The 25,546-nt window shown below is 43.2% G+C and overlaps 1 protein-coding gene across 3 annotated transcripts in view; it reads right to left on the bottom strand.

Moving 5' to 3' along the window:
- LOC138288027 (adipocyte plasma membrane-associated protein-like) overlaps positions 1-25,546 on the bottom strand; it is a 218,796-nt gene that overhangs the window by 99,990 nt on the left and 93,260 nt on the right. For all 3 annotated transcript variants that reach the window (XM_069229135.1, XM_069229137.1, XM_069229136.1), the window contains exon 3: positions 20,686-20,807. In XM_069229135.1, coding sequence (XP_069085236.1) covers positions 20,686-20,807 — 122 coding nt within the window. The remainder of the gene's footprint in view (positions 1-20,685; positions 20,808-25,546) is intronic.

Raw genomic sequence — 25,546 nt, 5'->3', positions numbered from 1 at the left:
AGCCCAGGGGCCTTATCTCCAGGCAGAATGCGTATGGCCTGTATTACATCTTCTACTGAAAAAGGAACATCCAAGTACTACCTGTGAGAATTCTCTAGACAGAGCAGGCTGATGTCATCAAAATACTCCACAGATTCCACAGAGTGTGTCTCTGTCTCCTCGGCATATAAATCAGAGTAGAAATCAGTCAAGACCCGCTTGACCTACTCTGTGCCAGTATGACGTATCCCAGCTGAGTTAAGCAACTCCACAATATAGTTTCCTGCCCATGGCCTGTGAAGCATAGCAGCCAGCATAGCAGCCAGCCTGTGCCTTCCCTTCCTTTCCCAGAAAACAGATCTCGTGGAGGGCCGCCTCCTCATATTGTGTTATTCTCTCTCTTAGCTCAGCCACGAGGTCTTTTGATCTATTCATAGCCAGTCATTTCTCCAGCACAGCCAGTTGTGCCTCCAGTTCCACTAAGTCGCGACGGAGCGTTCTCAGCACACCGTGCTGCTTGGCAATGCAAATCCCACGAATCACCACCTTAAATGCCTCCCACAAGGTACCCACTGAGGCAACTGAACACTGATTGACAGCAAAATAATCAGCTATAGCGGCACAAATCTCCTCCCTAAAGGCGTGATCACGCAACGCTCCACAGGGTAGTCTCCACGAGAACCCGCGGCGTGGAACCCCAGGGATCAGCAACTTCAGCAGGACCGGGGAGTGGTCTGACAAGGTGAGAGGCATTTGTTGAACAGACTCATTCCAAAGCTCTACATCTCTGGATCCAAGCCATTGGTCGATGCGGGACCAGCTATTGTGTACGGAATTAAGGCATGTTTAACCCTCCATAAATCTACCAAGGTCCCCTCTGCCATAACTGAGGACAAGGCCTTTGCAGCCGCCACATGTTGCGGCCTAGCCCGGCTCTCTCGGTCTGCCTCAAAGTCCAACACAAAATTAAAATCTCTTCCCCAGAGCAGGGATCTGGAGCCCAAGGACGTCATCAGTCGCCATCTTCACCAAAGAACTCTGGGTCATCAACATTGGGACCGTACACCGACACCAAGTGAAATGGCCTATCCTGTAGTGTGTGCCGTAACATAACAGCCATGTGGGTCCGTGAGCACTTTTTCGGTGCGCCAATGCAGCCCTTTTCGAAGCAAGATAGCCATCCCGCCAAGCATAGCTGGAATACACCCCACATGGCTCTCACCAATCCAGCTATCCCTCACCCTGGACTTTGGACTTCGTCATATGAGTTTCCCGGAGCATGCATACATCTATTGCATGACGCTTCATATAGGCTGACAGCAGTTTCATCTTGCGGCAATCATTCAGCCCCCGAACATTCCATGCCAGGCATCTCACAGGAGTCGCATTTTTAGAAGCCATCACAATAACCCACACAAGCATTCCACCCTCTTCATACGTAAAGAGGAGCTGTTGCAGGAAAGGAAATGGGAAGGGAAGGAAAATCAGGACCAACCTATCAAACCTAGGAACTAACAGTACATTTACCACCACCCCACCCACTCAGGCCCCCCAAATGGGCCCAACCATCCCAACCACCCCCACCCTCAAACACAATCCAATTCAAAACCACAACTAAGTACTTTGGACTCATCCATCGGGGCGATGTCATGGCCGTCAATCATCCTACCCAATATGGGTAGGTGGGCAGGAGCCATTGAGCAGTTCAAAACACAGCGGGCAGACAATAATGAGCTGCAATTCACCGACGGGCACTCAGATCACGGGGCACCGTCCAAGTCCACTTTTATCCATAATGCAGGTCTGATGTCAATCACTGTCGCTTAAGTGATTTCCGTCCTCGTCATGTGCTGGTGTGGACGCAGGGGTCGCCCTCTTGGGAATACTCTTGGCAAATTTGGCAGCCAGCTTCGGATCTGTAAAAGAAATGTAATTTGCCTTTTTGCTGCACACGTAACTTAGCTGGGTAAATGAGGGAGTATTTGGCCTCCGTATGGCTCAGGGTGCGCTTGATTGGGAGGAACGCCCACCAATCTGCCTCCACGCCAGGAGTGTAGTCCGGGAAAAAGCGGAGTTCGTTTTTATTGTAGATGACTAGGGGACAGTCGCAAGCATGTCTTAGAACAGTGTCTCTATCCCTATAATTGAGCAGGCGCGCGATAACAGGCCTTGCCGAAGTCCCAGGTGGCGGCTGTGCTGCGATCGAGGGCCAGGAAACGCCACTAGACACCAGGGATTTCACTTGGGGGGGGGGGGGAGGGGTCAGCCTCCCTAAGAAAACGGAACCCGGGCCATATTTTAAAATGTCAATGTTGGGGCCCCCTGGGGGGTGCGATTGCGGCACCCCCAGGGGCTAATTTTTAAAACAAAAAAAATAACGAAATTGACAGGGGTCGTCCGTAGGCAGGGTGACCCCCTGTGGGGCCATATTTCTACATTTCAATGTTGGGGGCCCCCCTGGGGGGGGCGCAATCGCGCCACCCCCAGGGGCTAATTTAAAAAAAAAAAAAAAAAAAAAAAAAAGATATTGACAGGGGGTCGCCCATAGGCAGGGCGACCCCCTGTGGGGGCAATTTTTATTTTGTGTAGCTGTAGGGTTTCCCTGGGGGCCATTTTGCCCCCCAAGGAAACCCTACAACTACCCAAAAAAATACAGATATATATATATACCAATCCATGTAGATAGATATGTCTATCTACATGGATATATCTATAGATAGATCTATATATCTATAGATATATCCATGTAGATAGATATATCTATATAGAGATGTATATATGTATATCACTTTTGTCAGTGCATGTGTGGTTTCCCTGGGGGCTGCAATCGGCCCCCAGGAAAACCAGACTGACATATAAAAGTGATAGATATATAGAGATATATATATATTTGCCACCAGTTGTCTTGCAGTTGCAGCTTGCGTCTTCAAAGCAATGCACATACTTCAACTGACTCATTTCAACTGTAGCTTTTAGGCAGCAATAAAGAAGTCAAGTAAGTCTTGTGATTATGTTTCTGCTAAAAAAGGATCAGTCTTTTGTCTAGTGGCAGTTTTAGTGCCATAAAGAAGCGCAGAAGGTTTATATGACTACTGCAAAGAGCAAATCTGTATTTTATGTAAATAGCTGAGTACATTAGTAAAGTCAGCCACTACCTGCACTATAATACAAATGAAATGTATGTGCGGGGTGTGGCTATGAAGAGATGAAGAGCACGTTTGCTGGGTGGTAATGAGGGAATCCGAAGAGGAGGGAGTGGGAGCACCAATAATGATTGTTGGACTGGGCGCATAAGGTGCTAAAGACTGTGACGAATGGTATGTGACAAGGTGTCTGAGTGTCTTGAAAGAACGTGCTGATTGAGGGAAGAAGCGCAGGTAAGGTGGCCTCTACTGTTGCACATATCACACACACACACCAGCAATTTTGTGACTGTCTATGTAGGCTAGTGTTTTAGAGCAACAGTTTAGCCAATAGCAGAGATGGCATCTTGATGGATGACTGCTGCTGACGTCACTCTGGTTATAGAGGACAGCTCTAACATAGGATCAGAGACTGAGACAGCAGATACTGAGACAGCATCTGAGGGATAGGATAATGGCGCAAACTCTGGGAGTGATTTTTCAGTTGGAGGAGTCCCATTGGATAACTCCTTCCAGTAAATTGTGAGGGAGGTGATGAGGGCAGTCCTGTTGTCCCTTTGCAAGCAGAGTCTGTGCAACAGGGCAATAGTGGGTTAGCCCAACCCAGAGAGCACGTGAATGCGGGGGCAAGCACAGAGAGGGTGCTTTCTTGGGAGCACTCCAATTTAGTTCAGCCCCGAATTCCACTGCTCAAATTGTATTGTGGAGACATCAAAATTATCTATCACATAACAAACTGGTTTTGTAAGGCAGGCACCTGTGTTTTTGGTCCTGGGTTCGGCGGCTATATAGGGAAACATACTAAACCCAAACATTTCTGGAAACTAGACATCCGGGGGAGTCCACAGGGGTGTGACTTGTGTGGATTCCCCAAAGTTTTCTTACCCAGAATACCCTGCAAAGATGAAATGTTGAATAAAAACTCTATTTTTCTTGCATTTCTGTCACACAAACTACAGGATTATGCTGCGATCCACAAAATTCCTACCACCCAGTGATTCCTCACCTGTCCTGATAAAAACACTACCCCACTTGAGTGCCTATACCTAGTGCCTGCATAAGGAATGGATCACCCCAGGGTCAACAGTTGCCTCATGCAAGTACCAACATTGACCGTTGTGTGATCTATTCCTGTCGCGGGCACTAGGCCTACCCACACAAGTGATGTACCATTTTTATTGGAAGACTTGGGGTAATGTTGGGTGGAAGGACATTTGTGGCTCCTCTCAGATTCCAGAACTTTCTGTCACCGAAATGCGAGGAAAAAGTGTTTTTTGGCTACATTTTGAGGTTTGCAAAGGATTATGGGTAACAGAACCTGATTATGGGTAACAGAACCTGATTATGGGTAACAGAACCGATAAGTCACCCCATCCTGGATTCCCCTAGGTGTCTAGTTTTCAAAAATGTGCAGGTTTAGTAGGTTTCCCTAGGTGGCGGCTGAGCTAGAGGCCAAAATCCACAGCTAGGCACTTTGCAAAAAACACATCCAATTTCAATGTAAAAATGTGATGTGTCCATATTGCCTTTCCTGTCGCGAGCATTAAGCCTACCCACGCAAGTGAGGTACCATTTTTATCGTGAGACTTGGAGGAACACACAATAGCACAACAAGTGTTATTGCCCCTTGTCTTTCTCTACATTTTTTCCTTCCAAATGTAAGACAGTGTGTAAAAAAGACGTCTATTTGAGAAATGGCCTGTAATTCACATGCTAATATGGCCACCCCGGAATTCAGAGATTGGCAAATAACCACTGCTGCTCAATACCTTATCTTATGCCCATTTTGGAAATACAAAGGTTTTCTTGAAACCTATTTTTCACTCTTTATATTTCAGCAAATGAATTGCTGTATACCCGGTATAGAATGAAAACCCATTGCAAGGTGCAGCTCATTTATTGGCTCTGGGTACCTAGGGATCTTGATGAACCTACAAGCCCTATATATCCCTGCAACCAGAAGAGTCCAGCACATGTAACGGTATATATCTTAAAACAATCTGACATTGCAGGAAAAAGTTACAGAGTAAAACGCTGAGAAAAATGGCTGTTTTTTTCAGCTCAATTTCAATATTTTCTTTTTCAGTTGTTATTTTCTGTAGGAAAACCTTGTAGGATCTACACAAATGACCCCTTGCTGAATTCAGAATTATGTCTACTTTTCAGAAACACTTAGCTTTCCGGGATCCAGTGTTTGTTTCACACACATTCCTGTCACTAACGGGAAGGAGGATGAAAGCACCAAAAATAGTAAAAATTAAGTATGTCCCAGTAAAACGCCAAAATTGTGCTGAAAAATGTGGTTTTCCGATTCAACTCTGCCTGTTCCTGAAAGCTGGGAAGATAGTGATTTTAGCACCACAAACACTTTGTTGATGCCATTTTCAGGGTAAAAATCACAAGCCTTCTTCGGCAGCCCTTTTTCCCAATTTTTTTGAACATTTTAGGTGTATTTTGGCTAATTTCTTGGTCTCCTCCAGGGGAACCCAGAAACTCTGGGTACCTTTAGAATCCCTAGGATGTTGGAAAAAAAGGATGCAAATTTGTCGTGGATAGCTTATGTGGACAAAAAGTTTTGAAGGCCTAAGCGCAAACTACCCCAAATAGCCAAAAAAGGGCTCAGCACTGGGAGGGGGAAAAGGCCCAGCAGCTAAGAGGTTAAGGAGGGCTTGTTTACCACTGAGGAAAGAAAAATTTCAATTTTTGTTGAAGGGAACTGAGAATTTAAGATGCACTATTTCGAAGCAAGGTATCGTACCCAAACAGGATTTAGTGAAAGCTATTAGATTGGCTCCATCACCCGAAGGGAAGGACCAATTATGTTCCTTTGTAGGGCTCGGAGTATTATGCAAAATTTGTTCGGAATTTTGCAGAAAAAAACAGAACCTCTACGAGACTCGTTGAGGAAAGGAAAGGTGTTCAGTTGGGAGAAGAGACATGAACAAGTTTTTATGACAAACAGGAAATTAGTAACACACAAATACTAACTTTGTTTGATCCAGACTGTACCAGTATATTGACAAAGGATGCCAGTGCTCATGGCTTAGGGGCAATTTTGTCACAACGTTAAAAGGGAGGTGAAAAACCTGTTGCATTTGCATCTGGATCATTGAATTCCAATGAATACAATTAGGCAGTCATTGAGTGTGAAGTTCTGGCAGCTGCATGGGCAGCAAATAACTTTTGTATTCATTTGTGGGGAACATTTTTGACATTGTGTATAGATCAGAAACATTTGGTCAATGTTAAAACCAGGAGGGACAAGCAAAAGTAGCGAGATTTGCATCTCATTTACAAGCGTTCAATTGTAAAATTGAATATGTAGCCAGCTGGAAGAACATACAAACTGATTGCTTATCAAGATTTCCTTTGACATGGGAGGGTGATGTGAAAAAAGTGTGGTGGTGAATGTTGGTGATGCTTTAGAAGGTGAAAAGGATGCTATTACAAAGGGGGAATGGGAAACGTAGGCACAGAGTGATTTTTTTTTATTGGAATTTGGTGGTTGCTGTTCAGGAAGGATAGAATAAAGAAGCAGGTTTGTGTATTCCTTTGCACAGGTTAAATAAAGTTCAGGATGATTGGTCCTTGGGGGCATCAGATATGGTGGTGATAAGAGGGTATAGCTACATGCCTCCAGAATGGATAAGGAACAAATTGATACATTTGGCATGTGAAGGTCATTTGGGGCCCTCACTAGAAGACGGCTGAAGGAAAATGTTTGGTGGCCAGATATGGATGACAAAGTCAATGAATGAGTGGAGAGTTGTGATTTGTGTAAGGAGAGTGAGAAGTGCTTGAAGGTGGATAGTGAGACAAAGGACACTGACTGATTCTGATCGGGCATGGATGAATGTTTGTGTGGATCTCATCAGCCCTATGGATAATTATCTGGATAAGAGTGTTTAGCCATAGTGATGGAAGAAGTATTTTTAAGGTGAATGGAGATTAAGGTTGTGAAGAACATCACCAGTGAAACAGTTTTTAAGAACATATTCAGGAAATTAGAATGTCCAGGGGTGATTGTGACATACACTATGATGCAGGAGTTTTTTAAATGACAGTGCATCAGATAGGTGTGCTCTTCATTATTTAAACCCCAAGGCAATGGTTTAGTGGGGTGGGCTAGTAGGGTGATCAAACGCACCAGTCAAATGGCTGAGAGAAGTTAAAAGTGCTGTAGAAGAAATTATTTGGGCGTACAATACCACAGTTACTGATGACTTGCCATTTGTGAGGATGAGAGGAATAGCACCTAAAATAAACTTCATGCCTCAGTGGTTGGGGAAAGATGGGTGCAATAGCTGGATGGGAAAAGGGTTTCGGAAAGAGATTTAGTGAAAATCAAACTGGGAATGAGGAGTGATGGAGGGAATAGATTCTCAGAACTCCAAGTCAGTGTATGCTGGCATGTAGTACTGAAGAACGAACAAAAATGGAATAAAAAGATGGTGGCTGTATGTAGTAAGAAAGATATTAAAGGTCAGTATAGAGGATCTAGGGAGGAGAATGAGAACGTTAGTATACTATGCAGTGGATTCATGTTAATGGAGGTTATAAACATGCTCAAACATAATGACATCGTAGAACGGTGTGAAAGAGGTGGCTGGTGGCAGCGACAGAGGCGAGTGCTGGAAGTTGAATATTGTGTTATGGATTCATTGTCTTATGGGTTCATAGGGAAACTGTCACAGGCAACATCGGCTCCAAACTAGAGATTTTGTGATGAATTAAAATGTTAGATATGCTTTGTAATAAATTACATATTATGTAGTCTGTGCTTTGCAAATACACAGAAAGAGAGCAAGGGAAGCAAGGCTAACCCACACCGCTTCCCAAAAGAAACTATATAATCACAAAAGGTGTGGGGTAGTGGGAACAGGGGGTAAGACTGGGTTAGTCTTTTAACCAGTGTCTGGTTATTTAAGGTTGCTGGATAAGGGGTGCTGTATTGACCTACAGGAATGACGGGGGATTTTCCTTTACGGACTAGGTGGTCTCACACACATAGTAGTGTCATGCTTCATCATATGACCACCTAGCCCCACCTAAGTAAGATGATACTACTCAGGCGGACTCGACCTCTGGTTAAAAGAACCAGAGGGAGTGCTGAAATTAAATTGACTGGATAATTACAGTGATCCAGAGGGGGTGAATAATAAAATTACCTAACATGTCACCGGTGGCTCTTATTAATTTTAATAGTGGTGCATGTTGGTAAGACTAAAACTAAGGGGAAAGGCTCGTTAGAGGATAATGTCTCTTGGAGTCTAAAAGGGGTTGTACATGACCAACATGTTTCTGCCCTCACTAAGTGCTGGTAGGTCAGGGGCATTCGTCAGGGTCGGAGCACGTGTAATCAATACGGTGCTCAAAGTAAACGTGTGTGTCCTACCTGAACAGGTAGTTCACGGTGGGGTAGGCCCCGGAGCTGGGGGCGTGTTGCCTCTGGTCTGGCTAGAACCGGGGGGGGGGTTTTCCCTTGTAGTCACACTCACGCCAAAGGGAATACCATGGGGGTTACCTACGTGCCGGAGCCAGGCCGCTGCTTTGCAAACATTTTCTTGCCATTTTAAGCTATTGATTTGGGGAGTGGTGGTGTGAATTTTATTACAGAAAATATTACAACTGTATTGTTAAGTTCAATTGCAAGGAAAGGGGATATGTTGTAATGTCTTTAATGGCACGTTTATGTTATAATGGATATTGTGTGTAGTCTATGCTAAGGAGTCCCTTCTATCCCAGTTCGGTTTACGTACATCGTTCTTGGTTTCCACAGTGACCAGTGGTTCAGAGATCACCAGATTCCAAGAATGGCAGTCACGGTGGATGAATGAAAGGGAGCTTATGGGACAACGTGACTGAACAAGTGGAAGTATATATTACTTTCCCTGCTTCTTCACGTCACCCACGTGAGCAGAAATGATAAAGTGCACATGTAAGCACTGCGGTAGAAGGTAATATAAAGTCCCTTGGGGAGTTCTCGAAAGCTGGTGTTTTTGTTGTGGGGTTAAAGGGAGGGCAAATAGTCCGAGGTACAGCGGTTTCCCGAGGGAGAGTTTGAGAACAGCTTGCCTAAACTCTGCAGTCAGACAATGTGCCCTCCAAAACGTGAGTACAGGTCGCAGTGGGGATGTGATTTATCATCCTAAATTCTAGCGTGCTGGGGACTGCAGAACTTTAGAAACATCCTGTCAGTGCCTCCATTTAGACTGTGTGCCCACCCGAACCAACACACATGGAGCTGCGCAGATTAGGTTATAATTTGGCAAGGGCACAAATTATCTGCCAGTGTTTGGAGCTCCTGTGGCAAAATGCAACTAGGAAAAACATGTTTTGCTAAACTATTGTGAAATATTTGGTACCATTTCTTTGAATAATTGTTTAGAAAAAATGTGTTGATGCGTGCTAGTATTTCCAAAGAAATATTCACAATGGAAAATCGCCGTAACCACTTTCGACAAGATTATGGGCAATATGAAAATAAACAAGCTTTGGGAAAGCCAATAGGTCTGACACTGGTGGTTAGTCGTTTGGTTTTGTCAATGCATGTCTTGTTTTCACACGGGTTTTGCAAACTTTATTGTTGTGGGAGTGAAATGATGAGGGAGGCGTATTGTGAGTACAAGTTCACTGGTTTAATATATGTAAGACGGTTTACACCCCATCCTTCAGCTGTCCTGCCGCTCTCTTCCAATCTCTTCTTCCAACTGCCGTTGCGATCCCCTTGGTTACGATCACCACGTTCTACCATGTACAATCTACATTCTAAGCAGAGAATGCCACAGGGAGCTACCGGGCCCTCACCACTGTACCAAACATTAGCAAAAGGCAAAAATATTTTTGATCTCAAAGAGCACACATTGCCACAATAACCCCTGGCTCTGAACAAAACTAGTTTGTGTACCAACATACTCCTTGTAAAAAGGCAAAATGCTATCACTCACAGTGAAACCAACTGATGGAGAGAGAGAGCAAGAGATAGAATGTTAATAAAAACAAAAGATCTTGGTTAACACAACACCTAAAAAGGGGTCCATTTCTTAAAGAAAGTCACAAAAGTGCACTCATGGTATATGTCTTTGCATTAGTGCAGATTTACATATTACTTTAATTCACAAGAATTTACAGAAGTAAACCAGGAAATCCTACTCCTAGAAAATATTTGTGAACTATATTTTAGCATGTGCATAATGCACATGTAGGTTTGCTTATGCAAAAACCTGTTAAGCATTTACAAGTTCACTTTCCCTCCAACCACTTTTTTCCCAACCCTGGAAGAAGTTTTACTTCTGCTCTTTTCAGGAGTAAATTTCCAACCTTTATCAGTATAGGAAATGGTTAGAGAAGAGCTGGTGAAAACCCTTAAAATAGGCAAGTTAGTAGGTTTGCACAGACTCAAAAGGGCATTCTAACCCTGGAACTACTGCTTACCGCTACCTCAGGCTTTAGTATCTAGATCTGCGGAAAGGTGATAAAATAAGGATATTACTAGTATTCAAGCAGTATTATATAGTTAGCCCTGGCATAATCAGAGATGCTATTATTACAGCTTCTATATAATGAGATTGCTGCCATAATTTGGTGCCAACCACACTACATGGCACCAAAGGGCCAAGTATATTTTTTTTTACAGGACAAGTAGATTTATAAAGCAACCTGTCCCATGGACAAGTAGATAGTTTATTAAATACCACAACCCCGAGACCCCATGTCATACTGTGAGCATGAGTTCCGACGACCAATATCACCTTCTGTATGACGCTGGTGGCGCATGCCATGCTTTGTAAAGGAGCCAATCCATGACAGAAAAAGCTGCTGCAGCCGCACAGCATGAAAGTGTCACTGCCTCTGGCCAATCACCCCCTGCATTGTCACTGGGGGGGCAGGTGCTTTGCTGGAAATCAAAAAGCAGGGCGCCACCCTCTAGACCCATGTGGGGCACTCTGGAACTATCATTAGACAGAGGAGTCAGGCTGGGTGAAATATGATTATCATTCGCCCACAATGCATAGTTCATTTTATGGTATGTATTGAAGAGTCAAAGGCCCAGTTCCAAGAGACAGTCACTCTCTGCAGAGCACACTCCAGTGCTGCTATCGCTGTTTATTATGCAGTTCTCATACAGTGCACTTCGTGGTTGGTCAGGGGTGCTATAACTGTGTGACTAATGCATTTTAGTGCAGTGATGCAGACACCAGCACTAAAATGCACTAGTCTAACCCATGATGTTACTTGGCAAGGCTGGTAACCCACTTTAAGGATCAGAGCAATTTTGTGACATGGCTGTACTGGGGTACGACTCCCCAACTCTTTACCAGGCTAAAGGAATTGAAAGGATTTGAGTGACTTTTTTGATGTGTAAAAAGGAGGCCTCAGTCAAGCAACGTTTGTTCGTCCACTGTAGGGCCACCTTGACCTGGCCAGTCAAAAAGACAAGGTGAAGGGATCATGAGTTAGGATTGCTGTATTTGCTCCATTGAGCCAGAGCCAATTGTTAGTCTAGTCATTCACAGACGTGGCTTGGTACTGATGTGCAGACTTTTTCTTTAGGTTGAAGTGGAGCATGGTGTCATCTGCATAGGTTACAGTGAATGTTACAAAGTGACATAGGCCAATGAGGCCACGAAAGGAGGATTATCTACAGAACAATTATTAGGTACGGCCCATGTGAAGGTGTTAGTTTTGGATAGCTATTAGCCAGTATAACTTGAAGTGTGCCGTCTATGTGGAAAAAATTAAGTATTTGAGCTGTTCCACCTACCACCATGGCCTTTTCAAACTGAACAATTAGCCCTTGAGAGGTACAGTTACATGAGTATTTACACAAAGGCACTATCTCAGGCTGTTAGACACTTCTCTGATCTTTAAAAAATGGTATCTGTCACATAGCGAGGCCAAACCTCTTTAGTTGGGGAGTATGCAGCTGTTTTCCAGACACAAAAAAAATGCATAAGACCACTACATTCAACTGCTTATCAATGTAGGATAAGCTCAAACATAGACCAACAGTGGTATAGAGTCTCACAGTTCTGGAATGGAGTGACAATGTGTGTCTGAGGACCTCATTATGAGTTTGGCGAGTGGTGGAGGCCGCCTGCCAAACGTTTTGGGTAAGAAGACCACCAGTTTGGTTTTCCGCCCGCTGCCCCTAGTATGAGTGTCCTGCTGGGTCAGCGGATGGAAACAGTTTTTCCGCTCACTGGCCCAGCGGGAAACTACCCACAATATTGACGATGGCTCATAATCGAGCTGGAACAATGTTGTGGTGCATCGGGTGCAACAGCACTTGTGCTGCATTTCACTGCCTGTAAGTCAGGCAGTGAAAAGCGCGACGGGGCTGCCCATGGGGGCCCCTGCACTGCCCATGCCAAGTGTATGGGCAGTGCAGGGGATCCCATGGAGCCCCTGGCACCCAGCCTCCTCCAGCATATGCATGGCGGATGAACACAGGACTCATAATCCCCAGGGCGGCACTGCCCAGGCGGATTAAGGCCAATAGCACCACCAGGCCATCGGCCTGCCAAAAAATGACGATGCCGGCAGGTGGACAGTAGCGCTTTTATCACGGTCATAATGTGGCTGTCGGACCGCCGCATTGGCGGTGGTCCGACCGCCACCGCGACTCATAATCAGGGCCTGAATGTCTGAAAAATGGCTATGATTACCAGAGAGGCAGTTATGAGCTTGGTGATGAAAAGGGGCCACATTAGGTAAGCTTGAGTAATTAACCACTTTGATGGAAACTTCAAATTCCTGGAAAGGTGTGATTTCCAGGAAGAGTGGTGGCACAAGGTTTTTGTACCTTGATGAAAACTGATGTTTGGCCGGCTGGGATGTCTGCCTTCAGTGCTTCAATTCTGTCTTGAAGTAAAATAACATGTTATGAGTGCTGTTGAGAAAAGGCTGAGCAGCTTATATCTGCTGGAAGATCATCAAATCTCTACAAATGAGTTCTTAAATGGAAATGTTTGTCTTAATACTGGCGGCATGGAAGAAAATGTTTATCTCCTGAGGTGGACTTGAAAGGTTAATAGAGAATTTTTTCATTTACGATCAAGTGCTGTCATACTTATTTTTTTATTGATGAATATCATTGGTGAAACAGATGTTGATGATCTGTTGGAAGGCTTTAAAAGGGCTATCCAATCAAAGGGGCAGAGGATCATGCTTTTGATGTGAACAAATCTCTTCATCTGGTCGACCAGTACCAATGCTCTACAAATCCTATTGCTTGAGTCACTGTCACCTGATTATTTTTTTCAGGTTTCTGTGAGAAACCCTTAGCATCCCATCAGCTAGCTCTTTAAAGTTTGAACCAAGACAGTCTATGACCGCAACATTAAAGAGAATGTGGTTTGTCCATGAAAGCAACGCTTATTAAGAGATTTTATGTTTTTAATTTCAGTAGAACAAGTTCAAGACTTTGATAACCTGAATGTTTTTGCTATTAAATTAGTTGAGTGAAACCCACATTGCCAAGGTCTTCAATAATTTTTGGGCATGTTTATTGTAATGAGTTGCGATTACGCCTGTGAGAATTCCAATTCCACCAGCGTTAGTTTTGGTAATTTGATGCAACAAAATGTATGCAAAATTACCAAGATTATACAACCGCACCTTTGAGTGCAAGATGCATTTTTTGTAATTACATTTAATTTTGCAAAACTGCACTGCAGCAAATGATGCAGATTTCGCTCATCAGTAGTTGTCATCTCAGAAACCTATTACTTTGATGATGAATGTTAACTTAGAGCTGAAGAGTGTGTACTCTGTCTGACCAAATATGTTCCACAGAGAGAATGTATGACAAAGTCACCAATCAGACTGTGACCACTGCTTGTTTCCTCACGACCACCATTCATGCAAACCTGGAGGACGTCATAGCCCTACCACACATCAATCACAATGCACCTGCCACTCCTGTTTCAGCAATGGGGCTGTGCGTGTCAGAGGCAGAGTTCGCCATCAGTGCCGACATGGAGACTGTACACAGGGAATGACTCCGCTGTGTAGTTATCCTTTTGGCCGAATCAGAGCAACACTGCCACTGCAAGTAGCAGTTATTTTAAACAAGTACTGGCAAAGTAAGAACTACTGGCTTTGGCAATGTGTTTTAGCCATGTTGTTCACCACTGTGGCTGCTGTTCAGCATAGCTAAAAGTTTAATGAGGAGAGTGGCATGGAGTGTCTTAGAGTGGAATGGGGAATACTGGAGTGGAGTGGCAGAGAGTGTCATGTACTTGAGTGGCATAGTGTGGAATCACAGTGTGGCATACACTGGAGTGGAACAGAGTAGAGTGGAATGGTGCAGAGTGCATTGGCATAGAGTGTTGCAGAGTATGGTGGCGTAGAGTGGGGTGGCACTGAATTTAGAGGCATACAAACCAGCGTAGTAGAATGCAGTGGTGTTGATTAGAGTGGTGCATAATAGACTCCAGTGATGTGGAGTGGTGCAGGGTGGCGTGGCGCACAGTAGAGTGGCACAGAGTGTTGAGTGATGCAGGGGGCACTGGCACAGAGTAGATTCAAGTGGCATAACGTGCAATGCATGGAGTGTAGAGTAGAGTCAAGTGACAGTGTGGTGCAGAGTAGAGTAGCGTATAGTGACATAGTGCTGTGGCGTAGAGTGGAGTAGTGCAGAGTAGAGAAACCGAGTTCAGTGGCAGAGTGAAGTGTTGCAGAGTAGAGTTTTAGAGTGGAGTAGAGGGCCGCAGAGAGCAGTGCCGTAGAGTACAGTGATTCAGAGGTGTAGAGTGCAGTTGTGTATGGTGCACTGACACACAATGCAGTGGTTACAAACAGAGTGGCATAAAGTGCAGTAGCATAAAGTGGAGTGGATTGGCGTAGTGTGCAGTGGCGTACAGTGGATTGTTTCAAAGTGGAAAGGAGTGGTGCAGGGTACAGTACAGTTGGATAGAGTGGCAGAGTGTAATGGTGTAGAGTAAAGTGGTGTACAATGGATTGGCATAGACTGCAGAGGCACAGAGTTGAGTGTTACAGAGTAAAGTGCATTGGCGCGGAGTGTACTGCAATAGAGTGCAGTTTTTCAGAGTTACACAGAGTATAGTAGCGCAGAGTGAAGTTGTGTAAAGTAAATTGGTATGCCCTAGACTGGAGTGGTGTACAGAAAGATTGCACTGATGTAGAGTAGCGTGGCGAAGAGTGCATTGGCATTGAGTAGAGTGGTACAGGGTAGAGTAGAGAGGCGTTTCGTGAAGTGACAGAGTGGAATGTTACGGAGTGTAGTGGCATACAGTGGTGTAAAGTGGAGTGGTGCGAATAGAGTGCAATGGTGCAGAGTAGAGTGTAATGACGTACAGTGGAGTATTGATGGTCTGGTAGCACACTGCCATTACATACAACACAGTTTCAATTGAAAAACCCATTACATTTGCATAGACATACTAATAAAGCTTTATAGTGCAAAGATGAAAATGTGTGGAAATTGCATCACCTAGTTTAATGATTCGTTTTGATTAAACTGAAGTATTTGTTTCCAGCACGCTTCAGAAATAACTCAAAATGTGCTTCATTTGAGCATTCAAAATTCTGTTATATTCTGAAATACACATTTCATTTAAATGCTGTTGTGTGCTAGATAAAAACTCTTTCCTACCCCGAGGATCCAGCAAGATTGTCACCTCAATCCTCTTACTTTAAAGTTAGAGGATGAATTCAAGTGCTGTCTTACGGAGGCGCCCTTTTGCTTTTCTTTCTCTGTCTTTGAATGCACAGCAAATGTGACAAGTAAAGAACAAGATTCAAAGACCGGTTAACAGAAAGCAAGTAAGAACACAGAAAACACGCTTTAGGCAACGGGAGAGACAAATTGAACCTGGCGAGCCTAAAAGCCAGCAAATGTAAAGCCATAATATGTGAGTTACAAACCACAAGGCCAATGGTAATCAACAAGTGAAATACATTCCTAAGTCAACTTTCTGAAAGTCCCCAGGATGTCTTTAGCAAACCAGACAGCTGGTAGGCTGCGACCTAAAGCTAGAAAGGGTCGATAGCACCTGACGTCCATTCCAAGCTCATCTGAGCTTGGCTGCCAGCTATTCTAACCTGTTGGCAGTCAGCAGCTGGGTACATCACATATGTTGGAAGGCTACCTTGCTATGCTTTAAAGCATTCTTATCCGAGGAGTTAGCCCAAGCAACTGTCAACCTAAGGTGTTTTTATCTCTGATGGAAAGAGTAACGTGCTGCAAAACAGTCAGGGAAATTCTTTCATGCATCAAGTATTATCAACTTTACATCTCATTTGACAATCATTATTTGTCTTCTCAATAAAAAGGACATTTGTGTACTAGCAGATAAAGATATTTTGTACTGGGATTAATTACCCACACCTTAGCCTGGAAGGCTCTTATCACTACTTCAGAATAAAAACTATTTACAAGATACATTACAGACAGCCCAAGTTTATTTACGGTATACTTTTTTTGTAGATGAACAGAAAATTCAAAAGCGACCATTATTCACAAAGACCATTACAACATTTCTTTGCACTGAGGTGCTTTGGACGTCCCCTCTCACCACATTGGCCTTTCAGTCAGTGGTGGTTTTACTATTAGGGATCCAGGGCTACGCCCCCAGCTTTATTATCCCAAGACTGAATAATCATCTTTTCCTCGCTCTTGGTGTAAAAGAAAATGACGTCTAGCAGCAGCAGCAGCCTTAGCTCTGCTAGTGAAAATGTCTGGCGCAGGCGCACAAAGGCACCTGCATCAGCCATCAGAGACTGTCTAGGGCTGGTGACACCCCAGGCCTGGCCTCCGACCTCTGGCATGCCTCAGTGCCTCCCAATCTGTGACGTGATGAAGTGTCCCAGATATAGTTAACCACGGGCACTGCAGACTTAAGCCCTGCAGTGCCCATGGCTACATGTCACTCAGCAAGTCACCCCACCCTTTCCCAGATTATCACAGAGTTGGGAAAGGGTGGGGTGAATGAGCAGAGACTGACAACTCAAATCTGTGACTGCACAGGTTTGAAGTTTCAGTTTCATGTCTGTAGTGAAATGTGTGTTTTGACCACTGACTTCGTGTTGCACCACTTTGCATTTGGCTTAGCTGCCCACCGTCACAGCAGTGTTCACCAGTTACAGACTACAATTGTATTCAGTTTAGTCTTAGATTAATTCTGCCTATTGACTTTAGCATAGCATTAGACACTGCCATGTTAAAGGCTGCCCGTAATTTTCCACATTGTAAACTGTGCATTCTGTCTCGTTTTCGTGCTTTTTCTCACTGTTGTGTAGCCATTTTAATTATAGCTCCATGCTTAGTTTAATACACTAGGCCACTGTGCACCTTGACCTACATATATATTTTATTCAGCTTTGCATTGTTATTTTTACAATAACCAGTTTTACGGTCTTGTTTTAATGTCTTCTATCAAACTGTTTTGCTTAGTTCAGCACAGTGTTCTCAAACAACGCATTCTTGATCACCCTGTGCTTCAGTCAAGGCTACAGTCTGGTACATTGCCGGTAAATGTGGTAGAAGTTTAGCCTCCAACATTCATAGAAAATACACATCCTTACGTAGGGACATTTTCTTAGAACATCTGCTGTGTTAATTATAAAAAACACTTTCTAGTCCTATTACACATCAAGAGGGACATTCCAGCCAGGGAACCACAACTGTATGCTGAATGCTCTGCTGCAGATGCTGACGCAGACTACAGGCCTTTGCTCAGGTATGGGGGTTAATGTCCTCCCGGGGGAACCTGAAAGACAGGATTAGAGCTTAACATGCTGTGCTCGAAATATGATTTAGATAGGGAATAGTCCATCGATTCTAGTGGCACTATGATAGCATTATTCTGATTCTTCACTCTCATTGTCACTATTTTAATATTGTTGTGTTTTGTAGTTCTGGTTATTGCAGCTCATGCTTTGCTATCCAAAATGCAGTTGTTTTATTAAACCAATCTTTAAAACTTATACTGCTTTGGTTGACATTTATATATGAGACCGAACTGTGTATGAGAGAACCGGTTGTGACCTGAGTGACCACGACTTCCCTGAGAAGTACCAATATGTCATGCGCTCGGCTGCCCAATCGTCTCTGCCTCTTGGGAGAGATGAGGCACTGCTAGTTAGCCGGAGCAAAGCCCGGATTTGGAGCAACAAGTGTCATCCACCGTGTGTCAGACTTAGTCCCCCACACTGTGGACGATCTTGCTGCTCAAAATCCAGTAGTCTCCTTAGAATAATGAGAGCCTAGGCAACATCAGCAAGGGCTTTGGTTGATAAGGATGTACTCAGACAGCAGGGAACGACCTTGCTTTGACTTGACATCTTGGGATTGTGGCAAACCCCAACGTGTTATTTTCAAAGCATACCTAAACTAGGCAGCATTTTGAATCGCAAAATGAGGTTTTTTTTTGAAGATTGCTCCTTTTGTTTTTTAAGATATAAAACAGACCCAGTGCGACAGTGCGAGAGAGAGTCAGTGGCCTCAATCAGGACTCAGTCATCGGATGCCTGATATAGGTTTTCCGTGAGGGTAGAGATCTCTTTCTCTTTCGCAGTCGAACAGGGTCATCGGCTTGCTGGCATGAGAAAGATAAAGCACCTTACAGGCCCTATGGTGATGCATTTTTAATTCATTATTTGCTTTGCATTATAATATAGATACATATATTTGCTGTGTATATTGCAGTAGAGAATCATTCTTGTATGTTTATATTTCATTGCTTTGTCTATTTTTAAACGTGTGCTTTCAACATGCTAATCTCCTTTTAGGAACCTTGCTTAGTGAAATAATAAATGCCTTCTTTGGACTAAGAAGTGCATTACAGAGATTTGTTGTCAGTGTATGAGTAGTTCAGCTCGGTCATTAGTGAACAGCAAAACAGTGTCCGATGCTGAGAAAGTTTAGTTTCAAAGCTGAAAGTAGCAGCAACAAACGGGACCTGCACAGACAACAAGGTAAGTAAAAACTGCTTTTCAATACTGTGTATGTATTTGTGATAGTGTGTGTCCGTGAGAGAGTATGTGTATATGTGATCATGCTTTTATGTCTGTATGTGTGAGTAACGCTGAGAGAGTCAGTGGAGTGAGCCAAAGTGAGGACAATGAGTGATAAGAAGAGGGAGTACAAGTGAGAATGAATGAGGGAGAGAAAATGACAGAATTAAACTGAATGTTACTGTGTGCGAGACTGTGTCAAGTCTAAGTGAGTTACAGAATGAGTGAGAGTCAGTCAGTGTGAGAGTGAGACTAACTCAGTTGGACTAAGTGAGAATGATTGTGTCTGAGTGAGTTTGAGTCAGAATGAGTGTGAATAAGAGCGTCTGAATCAGAATGAGTGGGAGTAAATCTGAGTGAATAAGAATAAGTATGGCTGAGTGTATCAGTGGGAATGAGTGAGATTAAGTGAGAATGACAGACTGACTAGGAATGAATAAGCCTGAGGCACAGTGAGACTGAGTGAGTCAGAATGAGGAAGACTGAGTGTTAATGAGTGAGACTGATTGCATACGAGTGAGTTACAGTGAGATTTAATTAGAATGAGTAGGACTGAGTGAATCAGGGAGGATGAGTGAGTTCTCATGGAAACTAGGTGAGAATTAAATTTGACTGAGTAGGAATGAGCGAGTCAAAGTGAGGCAGGAAAACTGGGTGAGTCAGAGACCCATTGTGTGAGTCAGAATGAGAGAGACTGGAGTGAGAATGTCAGAGAGACTGAGTGGGACTGAGTGATAATAAGTGAGACTGATTGAGTATGAGTCATAGTGACATTGAGTGAATCGGAATTAGTGGGACTGAGTGAATCAGGAAGAATGAGTGAGTCATGGTGAGACTCAGGGACACTAGTTGAGAATGAGTGAGACTGGGTGAGAATGAGTGAATCAGAGTGAGCCTGAGACTGTGTAAGGCTAAGCAAGTGAGATTGAGTCAATCAGAATGACTTACAATGAAAGCGATGAGTGAGAGTAACTGAGAATGAGTGAGACTGAGTGGTTCAGAGTGAGACTGCTTGAGTCAGTGGAACAGAGTCAGAGTAAGTAAAAGTGACTGCAAGTGCGAATGAGAGTAAATTACCAAGATCAAGTGAGAAAAAGTGAGAGGCTAAGACTGGCTGCAAGCGAGTATGAGCAAACAACCCCTATCTATCTTGCTCACTAGAATTCAAGCTAAGGATTATGCCCCGCCACTCTTAATGGTCACCAGCCACCACTGCTTTCACTTATGCAACAGATGCCCTTTTCATAACATTCTAAGCTAAGTCTGCTAGTATAGACTGAGGGAACTAGTTAAAATAAGTATGGAGAGACAGAGGCCTCAATGATCCTGACATTTCAATTGAGAAAGCTATTGAAATCTCGGAGTGAAATGTGGGGGCTAAATAAAGAGGTGTTCGGGTTCCCAAATTTAGTACTTAGGTGTCTCTGCCCTCATCCAGCCCCTCACTACCACCAGTGTTACAATGATGGGTATTGGTAATTTCGGGGAATGGGTTAACAGCAGCAGTTCTTGGAACCTTATTCTGCCCATAGGGTTTTAATTCAATCAACATCGTTCATGCTCATGTCTGTTTCTGGCTTACCTGTTTCATCAGCAGTGAAGGACTCTGGGCCTCTGAGGAGCCCTTCGAAGAGTCTCTGGCCTCGGCTCAGCTTCTTATTTACCATTAAAGGCCCGACAAGAGCAGGTGGTGGTCTCTCAAATCTGCACAAAGAGATTACAAATGACTAAATTCTGGGGGATTCATGCACATACAGTTGCTCTTTTCAAAGCATATCCAATAAACACTAGACTTATTACATATTAGCGTCCTCCTTTTCAGAAAAGGACAGCCTACAAGGAAAGATATCCTGACACTATTGCCTTTGCAAGATCGGTCGAATGAAAGGGTACATTAAAGTATATTTTTCTTTCTAAATATTGCCTCACTGAGTATAATCATGACTGCATCAGTGCAGGCAAGGAGACCGACTGATCATTTAATACTGAAAACATCTGTTAAAAAAAAGAAGTAGAGATACCAGACTTACATTGGTTCAACTTCCTTAAGTCAAGAAAATAACTCAAACAAATTGGTAGTAAGTATTAAATAATTTGGTAACATGATAAGGACCACAGTGATGGGAGAGCCACCCATTAACATGTTCAGGCCCGTTTTAATTAAAGCCACTGTGCCGCTATCCGTAGGATGCTACAGGAAACGACAAATACTTCAAGTTGTAGTGCCTTAACCTTCTATTGTCTATATGGGTTTAAAATACATGCAATTCAGTTTCACTACACGAAACCCACAATGATGCTGAACGTAGACGTAAACGTTATCCCTCTGAGAGAGGCAGAGTCCAACTGGCAGGCTTATGGGCTCTCTGGCTTCCTATCCAGCGTAGAAAAAAATTGTCATGTTTTTCTGTCTTTAGGACCCTGGCCATCTATGTATTGTTCCTATGTAAGAGGACACTATGCAGATAGTCCAGGCCGACCCTTATTGGCAGATAGGGGTTAAAATAATAACCCTAAAAGCTCTCTTTTGTAGTAGTGTGGCCAAGCAGTTAGGCTTATTAGAGGACAATGTCATGCAATTATTGCACATACAGCGCCAGTAAGCGAGACGCAGACTCAATAAAGAAATCTGACACCACTTTATAAAAATAACACTTGTTTTCATATGAATTTGGATACCAAGATCATCAGAATCAGTTAAGTACTTTTCGAGATATATATTTTATAAGTTGCAAAAGTTCAATTTCTGGAGTGGTAATATTATCCTATGGGAAAAAGACATATAGGGGGTTATTACAACTTTGGAGGAGGTGTTAATCCGTCCCAAAAGTGACGGTAAAGTAACGGATATACCACCAGCCGTATTACAAGTCCATTATATCCTATGGAACTCGTAATACGGCTGGTGGTATATCCGTCACTTTACCGTCACTTTTGGGACGGATTAACACCTCCTCCAAAGTTGTAATAACCCCCATAATGTATTCAGGCATTTAACAGCGACTTACAGGACTGTTCTTCTGGAATTAAGGTAAGTATGGGACAAGGTCCAAAGCAGCCCCAACAGGTCACTTGAGGAGACACTGAGGCGTCCAGGTGCAAAGGTACTTTTTAGCCTTGGATGCCCTAATGTTATCCGATGGGAAAGAAACAGATTGCATATGGGTACTTGGCAATCAGTATGGATTTATTAAGACGAGGTGTTTGATATCAAACACCACTATTTTCTGTGCAGCGATCATGTAGCTGAGTCGCTCGTGCTGACCAGTGTAGAGTACATGCTTTAAGATGGCTGCCCGGTCACTTGCAATGTCTAGGAATGGAACTAGAGCACGCACATATGTCCTCACTTGTACACACCCTGCCTTAGGTCTCTTAAGGCCTACTCTAGCGGTGACTTACATATAATACATGCAGTGACTTTGGCATGGTGCACAATGTGTATGGCATGTTGTGTTTTCACTTAGGGCTTGCACCCTGGCACACAGTCTGTGATGGCAGGCTTTGTGCAATTTGTGTGGGGGTCCATTAGGGTGGCCTACTGTATGCTGCAGCCCTTACGGACCATCTTTAATAATTATACCCTAGGTGCCAGTGGTACCATGTACTAGGGATTTACAAGGGTGCTGAAGTCCTGTGCCAATTGTAACAATCAGACATACCTTGTTTTAAGGAAAGGCACTGGTACCTAGGTATGATTAGCAGGCCTCAGTGCACTGTCAGAGCTGAAATCCAGCATCTAGTAGTTCTAAAAGAGGGCAAAAAGTGTGGGGGGCATCTGCAAAGAAGCTCAGTTTCCTACACTATCACTGTGGTTAAGAAAACATGTATTATTGTAGCCGGTTGGTCTTATCAGGATGAACAGACATGAAGGAGTCCCCATTGTCTCCGTCCTCTGGAGTCAAAATAAATGAGGCCAGGAGGGGTGTGACGTAAATGTGTCTGAAGAAGAGATTATTATTATTTAAATATGTCAGCACCTTGGTGTGGGTCACATGTCCATTCCACAGATCCTAGGATATTCATGTGAACAGCTGGGACATGGTTGGTCTTGAAACACCAGAGTTTTTACAATATACCAACACGTAATACCACTGAAGCTCAAATAAACTATCCTGCAGAGGAAATGACACCAAAAGTAAAAGGTACCTTAAAAAGGTGCAGGGGCTGGCCGAATGTGCTGTTGTGGGACCCCCCTGATTAGCTCTCCCTACTGTGAATGGTCTAGGAAAAATGTCTGCAATTCGGTTGTGACTGGAACTGTATAAGTGTAAGAAAGTGCAACAGGGGGGAGATTGGATAACAAATGGCCTGACATAAGATACATATAGGTAGGCCTGAAACAAAGAGGACATGGTCAGTAGGCAGCAGCTCAGAGCAGAGATCTGCAGAATTATATCTGAAAATCAGGTACTAGCACAATGTAGAACATGGGCACAGCAATTAAAAATAACAACCAGTGTTACTTATAGGAAATACCAGTGCTTGCAGAAAATAAACAACAAACATTTATTATAGTAAATAAAAGGAGGGCAAAATAGGTTAGCTGGACAAAGAATATGCAATACACTATATACTGTGGTTTACTAATAAAGAAAACAGATTTTAATTCATAATTTAGGTCCTGAAGAAAGATCTTTACTGGTACAAGAAGTGAAAGTGCAAGTTACTCAGGAGTGCACATTGGAGAAATAATATATGTGCAATCTGTGGATGAACATGCCACTTTTTTTCTTTTTTTTAAAACATTACTCAGGAAGTTTTCTCCCAAGAGGAATTTTGTGTTTGAAAGACAAATTCTTACAAATGACATAAGTGTGGGGAATCCATAGATAATTTTGTCTCATCTTTAAGGATATTGGCTGTTATGTGTAATTATTGTTAATGTGAGATGAAATTGTTAAGGATCAGCTAAATGAAAGAACCAAAAAACATAAAATCCAAGAAAGCAAATTGCTGTCAACAGACAATCCATGTTTAGTATCTGCTTTAACTATTGGCAGGAGCATTAACAATGCTGACAAATATTTTAAAGAGTTGTACATTTTGCAGTACAGGAGATAAAAGTCTGACTTGGGAAAGTCTCACACAGGGATATCACAGAAAATCTAAACCCAAAATGGACAGGCCCTAGGAAAGAACATAATAACTTTGTTTAGGTGTGGTAGTCGCAGTCACACTGGATCTGCAAATAACTGTCTGGCCATTCATTCAAAGTGTTTTATATGAAATCGCAAAGGTCTTTACGCTGGAGTGTGCTGACCTGTGGGTGTACAGAGAGCATCTGTAGTCAACCTTAATGGGCAATCAGATGTGGATGTTGAGATCATTACATGCATTGAAGGACAGTTGGAGTGTAACGTGCAACAAGTATATTTATCACACAGTAGTAAGATAAAACCGCCTCAGTGTAAAGTACTAATGAATGGGGTAGAGATTTACTTGATGACTGATTTAGGTTCACCATTCACTCTTACTGGTCCTGATACTTTTAAGGGTTTGCAATTATTACCTCTGGATAAACCTTCAGTAAATTTATTTGCTTCTGGAGGTATACAAATTGAATTAGTTGGGGAGTTTCAGGCTACTTTGAATTTCGAAGACAAGTGTGCATTTTGTAAAATGTATGTGGCTATGGAGGGATCAAATTTGTTAGGATGGAGTGATCAAAGGAATTGGATATTTTTCTTGGTCCCAATCAACCTGATCAGCTTATTTCCAAACACAGGTTGTATGAAGGTGGACCAGTGTGTCATAATAATGCAGATGCAATTAATTCAGGGGTTAAAGAATTCCCAGAAGTATTTTCAAATTCCTTGAGGAAACTACGGGGTTTTCATCACAAAATAATGTTGCGTGACAGAGCGGTTCCAACAGTACATGAAGTGTATCATTGTGTCTCAGGGAGGAGTTGACCAAAGAATTGGACATGCTGTGTAATTTGGACATCACGGAACCAATTGAGAGTTCTGAATGGCTTTTGACTGTAGTCTTAGCACACAAAAGTGATAAGTCATTGCGTCTTTGTGTTGATCTCTGCAATCTCAACTGTAATATATGGATGGGTCATGAGCCATTGCCCACCATATCAGAAATGTTAAACACATTAAAAGGTGGAATGAAATTTACAACCTCTGATATGTCTGCCGCTTTCCATCAGGTGAACTGAGGACTGCAGACACCTTACTTTCTTTGTAATGCCAGAGGGGCCATACAGGTACAAACGCATGCCATTTGGTCTTGAAAGTGTGTTCTCAGTATTGCAAAGAGTAATTGAGGCTCCTGTTTAAGAATGTGGAGGGTGTGTTGTGTTTTCAAGACGATGTGTTGGTGTATGGTGATGATGTGAAAACACACGATGAGATGATGAGCAATTGAGACAGGTCCTGCTTAAGCTGCATGATCATGGTTTGACATTAAGTATCGACAAGTGTAAGTTTAAT

Source organism: Pleurodeles waltl, chromosome 4_1 (genome assembly GCF_031143425.1).
Source record: "Pleurodeles waltl isolate 20211129_DDA chromosome 4_1, aPleWal1.hap1.20221129, whole genome shotgun sequence".
Lineage (NCBI taxonomy): Eukaryota > Metazoa > Chordata > Amphibia > Caudata > Salamandridae > Pleurodeles > Pleurodeles waltl.
This window is presented reverse-complemented; position numbering and strand designations above follow the sequence as displayed.